The 10,578-nt window shown below is 36.2% G+C and overlaps 1 protein-coding gene across 1 annotated transcript in view; it reads left to right on the top strand.

Annotated features, from left to right (window-relative positions):
* Positions 1-10,578, top strand: part of MDFIC (MyoD family inhibitor domain containing) — a 50,542-nt gene that overhangs the window by 1,649 nt on the left and 38,315 nt on the right. The window contains exon 2 of the mRNA XM_041421012.1: positions 182-337. Within this exon, the coding sequence (XP_041276946.1) occupies positions 247-337 (91 nt within the window). The 5' untranslated portion in view covers positions 182-246. The remainder of the gene's footprint in view (positions 1-181; positions 338-10,578) is intronic.

The following is a 10,578-nucleotide window of genomic DNA, read 5'->3' as shown; positions in this document are numbered from 1 at the left end:
GGCCGCTCCCGCCCCCCGGCCCCGCGGGTGCTCGCTGCAGGGGGCGGGGGGCGCGCCCGCCGCAACCGCGCCGGAAAGTTGCCGCCGCTTCCCTACTGTCCCTCTTCGGTCCCTCGCCCCGAGCCGTGAGTTTTCTGCATAAAATACTTTAACGAGTCCTTTCATTTGCTTGTTCCTTCAGGGTCGCGTGTTAGTTTTGTTGGAGAGGGGTGCAGGCTTTCTGTTACTCGGCGAGAGAGCTGGCAGATGTCCCAAGTGAGAGAACCTCTTCCTCCGGGGCCTGGAGGGCCAGAGCAAGCTCCGACTGAAAACAGCTCTTTGATCTCTCTCCCTCGAGGTAAGTTGCTTTAAAGTTTCTCTGTAATTGTTGCGCGTTATATTTGAATGATACATTTACTGATTTGACTACTGGGTTTTAACCCCTCTGTTTTTGCCCCTCCCCTCTGTAGTGTATCTCTCTAGCACTTTCATTTCACCATTTTATTGCTTTAACCCAAAATTCCCATGAAGAAAATGAACAAAAAAATAAAAAGGAACAATGTGCTGCTCTCAGCCCTGATTTTCAGTACTTGAAAAACTGCCATTCAGAGGCAGATGTTGCTCCTTAAAAATCGCTTTTGTTTTTCTCAGCTTTGTGTTTATGTTTAGGAATTCTTTCCTGTAAAGCTGTCCTTCCAGGTCTTGAAGTAAATTATGAAAGTTTGATCTAATAGCATGAGCCTTGTTCAGGTTGGAAGTCACTTTGCTTTTCTTTTTTTTCTTAGATTACTCTGTGATACTGCAGCTAAAATCAGTCTCTGAGAATATAACTTGTTTCATATCAGTTGTTCAAAAGGTTGTTTGAAAGTATGTTCATCTTTAAGATAAATTATTTAAGTTATGTTTTATTTACTTTTGAACAAAATACACTGATAACTCTGATAACCTTCATGTAGAGAAGTTTGAAAAGTATATTTTAGGTTATCCTCAAAACTGGGGAGTATGTTTGCCTGTCAAGTCCTGGTCTGTAAAGATGAGACTTTTCTTTATTTATTTGCAGCTATGATTTTCCAGAATTCTGACAGGAGTTTAAAAAGTCTCTGAAAAACAGACAAATAATCTTGCTCAAGAACTGTAACTTTATTCATAACTGGTTAACAGGAGCAGAGCCTGGTAATACAGTTGTGCAACTGTGGATTAAAAATGCAGTCTTGTTTTTGTAACTAAGAAAATCAATAGCTCTGTGCAATCAAAGCTGAAGACTTGTTATAGAAACCAGAAAGTATCTGTAGCTAAATAAAAAATGTTTTGGCGTGGGGGCCCAGCAAGTTGGCTTATACTTATCTTATTGTTGGATGGGTTTTGGTTTTTTTTTGTTCTAGAGAATGACTCATAACTTCTAAACAGTAAAAAATAATAATAAAAAAGATTAAATGCAGAAGACGAAGCATGCAGAACTGAACTGCTAGAATCACATTTTTGTCAGAACCATCAGTACCTGTGATATGTGTTTATTTTCAGCGTGTTTTTATTTGTCATGTGGTCAACTGGCCACACCTGTTAAATTCTCCATGTAGGACATGCATCAAAGTTACTGAAGTTGTAAGTCAGTGAACTAACGAGCATGGAAGTGGTCTCATTCTCACAGTACCACTTCAAACTTAGTGTTCACTATGAAGTGAAAGTCCTAGGTATGATTGTAAATACATGCTCTTTTTTTGTTAATGAAAAGTAAGGAAACAAATACTGATCTGTCCCTGACAAGTAATGTGCAGAAAATCCAAATGACACAATTAAACCTCACAGCTTTCTTAGGAATCACTAAGATACAAACAAGCATTATGATTATGGTTTGTTCACTGGCCACACCTATCAAGGCACATGCTCAATTTTAAAGCTTATATAGAGTTCACATAAAGACAAAGCAAAATTCAGCATTCAAATACATTATTTTTATTCTAATGAACTTAAATTTAAGGATAATATGGATTTTTAATGTGGATATTTGTTGCTTTTTTCTAGTCTAAGTTTGTTGGGGAAGTGGGGGTGGAAAGAGGAAAAGGTGAGTTCATAACATTTCCAGTCTATATTCCAGCATTTCTGTTGTCAGCTTTGCAGTGTGTGGTTACAGGGTAAGGTAATTCAGATATTCCAGGGCTGAAAAACTAAGATAGTATGTCTGGGACTTTTAACAGCCCCTATCCTTCTATTCTGCCCCCTGGACATCCAAATTTACACTGTCTTCTCTAGAATTTGGTGATAATTTTAAAAGCTTTGATTGAAATTCATATTATTGACCTGTAAATTACTTCATATATTTACAATGAGATACCTGAAATCTGGGTTGACCTAGAATTAAAGATTCTTTAATCAGGAAAAGATGGCTTATCTTGTATGTATAATAAAGTATTAAGTGCATTCTAATGAGAAGGAATTTCTCGTTTGTAACAGCATATTTTAATGTGCTCTGTAAATGTTTAACTGATATAGATACCTTATCCTGGGAACAAACTTTTCCTCTTCTGTAGTTCTGAGAGGTATCATCAAGAAATCCAGATATACAAAGTGTTCCTTTTGCTTGCTATCATATCCATTCTGATGCTGAAGATTAGCTATATTTTTCCATGAAAGGAAAAGAAACTTCAGTTGAAATTTGAATATTCAAAAATAGCTATTTCACAATGTTATTAAAGATCAGACAAAGTTAATAAAGCTTAGGAGTATGCAGGGGTATTCATCAGTTGTGGACATGGGGAAAACTGGGTTGAGGCAGAGTTTGGCTTACAGATGTGGTATGCTCTGGCTTTCACAATTTAAAAGAATTTTTCTGTGTTACTTTAACCAATATGCTTTCGCAACATATCCCCTGTCACTGTTCTTCGTTGTTAGTTCATTTTTGAATAAATGCATAAATATTAGTGAGAATCTGGATGCCACCCATCCACAATTAGTGTGTTGTGAGAGAGAGCAAATGAAATCACGGCATCTTCTTTTGTGGTAATGTCAAAATTCAACTTCAGTCCTTAACCATTATCTATGTCAGTGTGGTCTGCTGCTCTAAGAGACACACTGCAGGATGGAAGGTTTAATCTAATTTCTGCAAACATGTTAATTTCTGCCACATCCTTCCAAAAGTGTAGCTCTGCTTGTGCACCCTTGTTGAAGATCTTAGTGATGTCTTCTTTCTTCCCTGTAGCTCATGGACTTTGGAACCAAATTATGATTACATCTACTTGTGTGATGCAGTCAGTGAATAGTGCCATGTCTCTGCTCAGACCACTTCAATTTGATTGTGATCAGGTAGTTCTCAACTCATAGGTACCAGAATAATGTCCCTGAGGAAGGAATGTGGCAATTCATGACCACTAGACTCTGCTTTAAGGAAAACGTTTCATATATTGGAAATTATGGTGTGATTATTGCCTGGGCTGTGGCAGTAAAATCCTCTGCATTTGAATAAATTACGAAATACAAGAGATAAATTCAGGGCTGTCATCTGTAAATTATTTGGAATGCTTTTATCTTTGCTTTTTGTTAACTTAACTGTAACCTAGAATAACGAAGGAATAATATTTAGCTTTCTCAATTAAGAAAGAAAGTAAAAACAATAATTATAATAATTAACAACATATTACAAAATTGAGATTGATAATTTCACTATAATAAATCTTTAGATGATGGAAATTCACTAGAACTTTTTATTTTAATGGTGTGGGGAGGATGGAGAAATCTAGTAGAAATACAAAGGAACAGATTCTATAAGTGACTGTTCTCTAGTGCAAATCATCTCACTGTTGCTGGATGGAGATGCAGTTCTGATTTGGTATCTCAAGATTTGGTATCTCAAGAAACCATATGCAGCAACTAATACTTCCATTCAGAAGATGTACAAAGTACTCCTCTTCAAGAATGTGATTCTAATCTTCATGTTTTCAGTGCTTCACTGTTTTCATGATAAGGAGCAGGAAAGGAATCTGATGGCTAGATGAGATTGGGTGACAAAAGACTTAATGCAGGGAATGTTTGGACATTCTTGAGGCAACAGTGATTGCTATCACAACAATTACTGCACTTTACCAGCAATGCCTCAGTGTTATGAGTAATATATATTTTCTAACAGTTAAGTGTACTCGGATTGCTCGACTTATCACATATTTCCTCTATAATTTTATTTCCTCTTGCTATCACAAGAGTTAAAAGAATCTGTATTAATTTATTTCATTGCTGTGTGCCAGTACTGAGGCATTTATTTAATATTACTGACTAAAATATCTAAAACGTTGGTAAATAGGTGTCTGACTCTAGTTTGTCATGAAAGCATATGTCTGCTTTCAGTTTCATGTGCATATGGTTCCAGTCAAGTGATTCATTCCCTCATGGGTGTTGTGCACTTGTATTTCACAGAGTTGACTGTAAAGATCTTGTATCAAGTTTAAAATATTTTTGTTCCATCTTACATCACAGGTTTATTTTATATCACAGTAATTCTTCTTAAGTCCAGCTGTGGGCTCTCAGAAGTTAGATTTCTCTTTGCTTTAAACACTTTTTTTTCTTTTTTTTTCTTTTTTTTTTTTTTTTTTTTTTTTTTTAGTAATTAACATTCAGCAATGAGTGTGTTATCCTACTTTTTTATTTGGATCAGCCATGCAGTTTTGAAGTAAATCTGCTCACCTCTACTTTGATTTGCATTGTGGAGTGATCCTAGGGAGTGACCTGGATGGCATTCCTTTAGCTCAAAATAATGTGAAAGCTGCAGGAATGTGCCTAGTACACTCCCGACCACTAGTAAGCCTTGAATCTTTAAGATTATATCTGAGAACTAGTTCAAAGTAGAAAGCCCATGGAACATGTATTACATGGAATATTCTTAAAGTTAACTCTTTCACTGTACAGGCCCAGTTCTATTAGCCATTGCTAATGCAGCCATAGCTGCCAAGTATTGCTTAGCACTTCCATGAAAAGTGGTTTTGTATACATGTGAAACTTCTTTGGATGAATGACATACATGCATAGCTGACTGTATAATTAGTATGGTTATTTGTGAAAAGTCTTCATTTATGTATTTGACCTTTTTAACAGTTAAAATAATGCAGAATACCTATTTACACATTGCTGTGCATTTTTGATTTATCCTGACTCAAATTTGTTCAGGGCTGTCAAACTTCTAGTGCCATAGCATGCACCTGGAAAGTTCTTTATAAGTTTTCCAAAAAATTGCTCAGCTAAATTGCTCTAATTTTGAGAAACTGTTTTTTTCTGTGGCACTTCTGAAGCCATTTAAAGTTGCAACAAGACATTTAAGTGAAAGCTACTGAAATTAAATGAATGCAAATAAGCTGGGTTTTTTTTTGTTTTAAAACAAACATTTAATTGGAGGCTTCCAACTCCATAATTTGTGGATTATCAGTATTAATTAGATGTCCTTAATGAAATGGGATTGTTTCATGTAAATGCTGGAATAGGCATTCTGTTACAGAAACTGTTGAATTTATTTGCTATATAAAATGCCTAAAAGTTTTAGTTACTGTTAATGATTATACAATGATGTGAAATGTGATTTTATCAGGGTTTTTTTGTGTGTTGTTGTGAACAGTGGAATTTTCAGTAGGAAGTAGAATCCTTATTGGTTCCTTGCCAGCAAGGTTATTAATGAACAAAGGAAGTGTTAGAAGTGCAGTGTTTGCCACATGCTTTTCAATCTCTCCCAACAATTGTAGGCTTGAGACAGAGAACTGATTGTTACATTTCCTTTTGGGAACATTCTTTGACTTTTTTTATTCCTCATAGATCTACTTACGTGTTTGTGTTTTGTGGCAATTGATTTTCTTTTGTAATTGCTCTTTCCTTTGAAGGACAAAATTTCATTTGGGTTAATTTGAACTGGCACATTTATTTTAAAATCTGCAGCTGCTTGTTGTAGGAAAAACTCAGGCCTTCTGATGGTTCATCCCAAGAACTAGATCAGCTTTAGGTGCCTAAGTAACTTTGCCTCATGCTTCCAAATCTTTCCTTTGCCCCTACTCAATAAAACTGTTGGACTGTTTGTGATTGCATTTTTGGAGGTTGGTGATCACTGTGCCAATCCATTTTGCTTATTTCTCTCTCCTTGAAGAGAATGATGCTGTCAGGTTTCCAGAAACTTTTCCCACCCATTGTTTTTTCTTTATATGCTATTTGGAGCTGTCCACCACATTGCTGGTGAACAGAAAATTAATGTGTCATGGCAGCAAAGGCTTTGGTTGTTACAGCAGAATTCACTTAATTAATTTTATATACAGGTTCCTAAACTTTATAGACAAACTCCAAACCTGTTTCTCAAGTCCAGTCTGTCATTTTGCTAGTCATGCACTCTAATGATTGACATTCTTGGAAGCAATGGCTGAGTCAGGTTATGTGTCATCTTATGAACAGAAATCAGCCGCCAATTAAACTCTGAGGATGTGCAATCCACCTAATGGGGTCATTTGTTTCCATTTTTATTTTGTGTATGTTACATATTTCATGATATATGATAGCACATGTATGAACACAGAGACCCATTTCTGAACAAGAAGATGTGGTGGGGCTCTTGGGGCCAGCTGGTGTGTGAATGTGCACATAGATAAAGCCTTGGAGAAGAAAAGTTGGTTATTTGTCAAAGTCTTGAGCTCTTCAAGGTGTGTCTTGCAACTACACTCCATTGCCTATCTTTTTTTGTATTTTCTATCAGTTTTGTGTATTAATTTCATCTTCACTTAATATGCTTTACATTATAGAGAAAGATACACAAATGTAGCTCTGAAAAGAGAGATTATTCACTAGGATGGTCTAAGAGTTTTTCAGGAATTAGTTTGACATATGTTCCAACAACTTCCCAAAAGCATAGGATGCAGAATTGGAAGGAATCTGGAGAGATTGCCCTGTATACCTGATTTGCTTAATATACATGGGTATTTCTTGACAGCTCTGACTATTTGTTAAGTTTACTTTTTGATGGGGCTGTTGCAATAGTAGCCTTGTTGCTAATTCAGACTGCTGACATTATTCAGTTGGTGGAGTCTTGCAGAATGTATTTGTCATGTTGCAAAGAAGTGTGTGTAACCAGAAGCATATTCTCCAAACTAGAACAAAAGTTAACCATCAATATAACAATAGTCTCAAAAGTGAAAATTGAATTCTATTCTATGGAGTATGTGTATTGCTGCATAATTTAAAAATAAATATAACAAAATTATAGTAAAATGAATGTATGTACTATAGAAATGATTTATATGTACTTAAGTGATTCCGTAGAGAAAAATCAGTTATTCACTGGATTTACTTATTTAATGAAGCAGTAATTTTGAGATGTGATTAAAATTTTAATTTTTTTTTCACTGTGTGGCTTGCCAGTTGTCTGTATCATAGATATGATTTGGCTTTTAGCCATCTCAATTCTATACTTCACAGGCATGTCATATCTCTTATTATTTAAATCTTAAACTTGCATTAGTCCCTGGACAAGGAGAGTTTCTGCCTTACCTTCAGGATAAATCACACGGTGTTCTGTGTGGGTGTCACTCCCTGGGGCTTTTGACTAGAAGCTTTTCAGCCCTGGCACTGCTGTTAGTTTAGGGGAAGTACAGAGCCACACAAGTTGCTGGTTTGGGGCTGAACTGTGGTAGGTAAGAAGTCTGTGTTGCTTTTGTGACATGACCTAGAGTAACTTACAGTGGTTTTGAAGAGAGATTGGATTTATATTTCAGCTCTGCCAGACTCAGAACATAATGAGTCTTTTCTTTACATTATTTGAACTGTTAAGAAGAGCATCTCTTTTTTTCTTGGCTGTCAGTATTGGAGGTTAGCCACATGAGAGTGGAAGAGTGTGCTAAAGGAAGCAAAAGCTAAAATACTAAGGAAGTCTTACAGAAAGATTCTTAAGGGTAAGCGTGATTGAAACAGAAAGGTGTTACAAATTTACTTGAAGATGCAGTGGAAAAAAAGTCATACTTTTCTACGGCCGGATCCTGTCATTAGTATTTCTGTCAGAGTAAGGTTTTTGTGTTGATTCTTCATAAACTACTGTTGTGAAAATTCTTAGGTACCTAACATAAAAGTAATGGCATCAGCAAAAGACAGGAATGGTCTTGAGGCTGTCTTCATGTGTGATTGGTTGTAATTGGTATGTTGTAGTGGAATCTCTAATATTAAGAAAAGAAAATATGATCGCATTATCAACTGTTTGTTATAAGGGAATAATCAATAAATTCCTTTGTACAAAAACTGAGGCATGGTACATATTTAAGAAAAAGCAACTGAATCAAGACACCAGTGTGTGTTTTCAGTAGTCTGATACACCAGAAACGATTAATGAAAAAATGCTCAAATATATAAAAGAGATCATAAGGTCTACTGTTTCTAAAGCCCCTTTGAACTAAGTCTGGATGTGATGGGGTTAATTTTCTTCATAGCAACTCCTGTGGTGCTGTTTGGGATCAGTGTCTCAAGCAAGGCTGGTAGCACAACAGTGGGTTGGCTATTGCTGAGCAACACTTGCACAGCACCTGTCAAAAGTTTTCTCTTTTCCCACTTTTTTCTCCAGTGACTAGACTGAGGGTGGGCATAGGACTGGGAGGGGACACAATCCCCATTAGCCATTCCATGCCATAGAATGTCATGCTCAGCAATAAAAAACATGGGAGGAGGTTTTAGGGGAGGTCTTCATTGCTTAGAGACTAGCTTGGGCATTGGTCTACTTGTGGGAGATGGTAAGTGATTTACTTTGCATCTCCTGTTTTACTTTTCTTCCTCTTTTCTTCACTTATTAAACTACATCTTGACACACAAGTTTTTTCCCTTGGGTCTTTCTGTTGTCTCCCCTTGTCCTGCTGGGGGCTGGGGAAGGGAGGAGAGGCTGCACAGTCCTTAGCTGCTGCCCAGGTGATCTCACCACACCATGGAGCAGCACCTTTCAGGATGAGCTGCTCCAGTGGGTAATTCTGGAGTGCAAAGTAAGATACCAAACATGTTTTTAATGGTGTAGGTTTCTGTTACGCACATTTATGCATTCTGCACGTGAATTCAAGAGATCAAAGAAGAGAAAATTAATGTTAATTGTTCTGAACTTCCTATCAAAAATGTTTGGTGTTCAGTTGCAACAGTGCTTCTGTTAAAACTTTTTGATAGTGCTTCTTTTTTCTTGTTAACTTCTACTATTGCATACGTGGTCTTGACTGGCCATTTACTATATCCAGGTAGAATAATAAAAGTGCACATGAAAAATACACATACAGCCTAGACAATGAGAAGAAAAAAAGAGAAAAATATACTGAACTGAAAACAAGCAGAGGGATGAAAAATAAATCCATATCAATAATGATGACTGATTGTATTCTGCACTCCTTCAGATTTCTTAGATAAAAATGTAATCTAGAGCACTAGGGGCCCCATTATATTAACATTATTGTTTCCTTATAGCCATTCATTGTTTACTACATGAAATAATAGGGTTCTGCAAAGTCATATCCTATATGAGAGCATTGTATACAGCTTCTCTCCGGGTCTGTACTAGCACTGCTGGGTACATATTGTAATTTTGGTGTCATCACTGTAGTAAAGTAATTTAAGAGCAAAATCTCCTAAAATAGCTCATTTAATATTAGTATTTGTGGAAAGCAGAGTGCTTTTACACTAGCTCTGTCAGGACACTACTTATTTTTATTCAGTCTATTCCAGAACACTTTTCAAACACTTTTGATAAACATTTGCACCTAATGCTTAACTGTACAGGCTGAATCATCATACTTCAATGCATTCACTTTGTATTTGATAGATATCAGACAGAAATAATTTGTATCTGATGTCTGTCAAAGGGGTTGAAACACTCTGTGTTTTGGTTTGTTGATTTTTTTTTTTTTTAATTTGGTGGGAGTTTTTTATTTGTATTTTTGTTTTATTTTTTGTTGTTGTGGGCTTTGTGGTGTTTTATTTTGTTTGTTCTTTTGGTTTTTAATGTTAATGAGTGTCTAGATAATATTAAGTCATCAGGGCAAGGGGCAAAATTCATTAAAGTCAATATCTTCCCATTCAATTCAATAACTACACCAATCCCAGTGAAACAGTTCCTCTCAGGATGGGCTTGAGGAAATACTGACAAGTTGTTGGTGGGAGGGAGGACTGAGAGCAAAGTACCACGGAGGTAGCTAGGTCAGACATTTCAGGGGTAGAAATTGATAGAAGGGGAGCAGCAGTGTTTGAAGGCATATGCTACTATACACACAAGATGGCATATTTTATTTTGAGTGATGTCCAGTGCCTCAGTTTGATAGGGTGGATAACAAAGGCAGAAAGTTAGGATTTAAAATCAAAGTGCTGTGAGTTACATGAAGAAACTAACCTTTACTATGTCACAGTAGCAAAAAGTGATTTTTTTCTGTGTCTCGGGACTGGAATAATTTATTAGAGGATACAGTATAAGAAACTGTAATAAGGGATTTATAAATGTATTTGTTTGAAACAAATAAATAGAGTTAATAGACTTTCCAGCAGTTGCTCATCTAAGTTCACTGTAAATATTAAATGTTATAGATATACTCAAAAAAACACACCAGACTGAAAATATTTAGTGTTTTACAGATCCCT

The sequence above is a fragment of the Onychostruthus taczanowskii genome, unplaced genomic scaffold, assembly GCF_017590055.1.
Source record: "Onychostruthus taczanowskii isolate IOZ18803 unplaced genomic scaffold, ASM1759005v1 scaffold68, whole genome shotgun sequence".
NCBI classification, from domain to species: Eukaryota; Metazoa; Chordata; class Aves; order Passeriformes; family Passeridae; genus Onychostruthus; species Onychostruthus taczanowskii.
The sequence above is the reverse complement of the archived record's forward strand: the minus strand, read 5'-3'. Positions and strand labels throughout refer to the sequence as shown.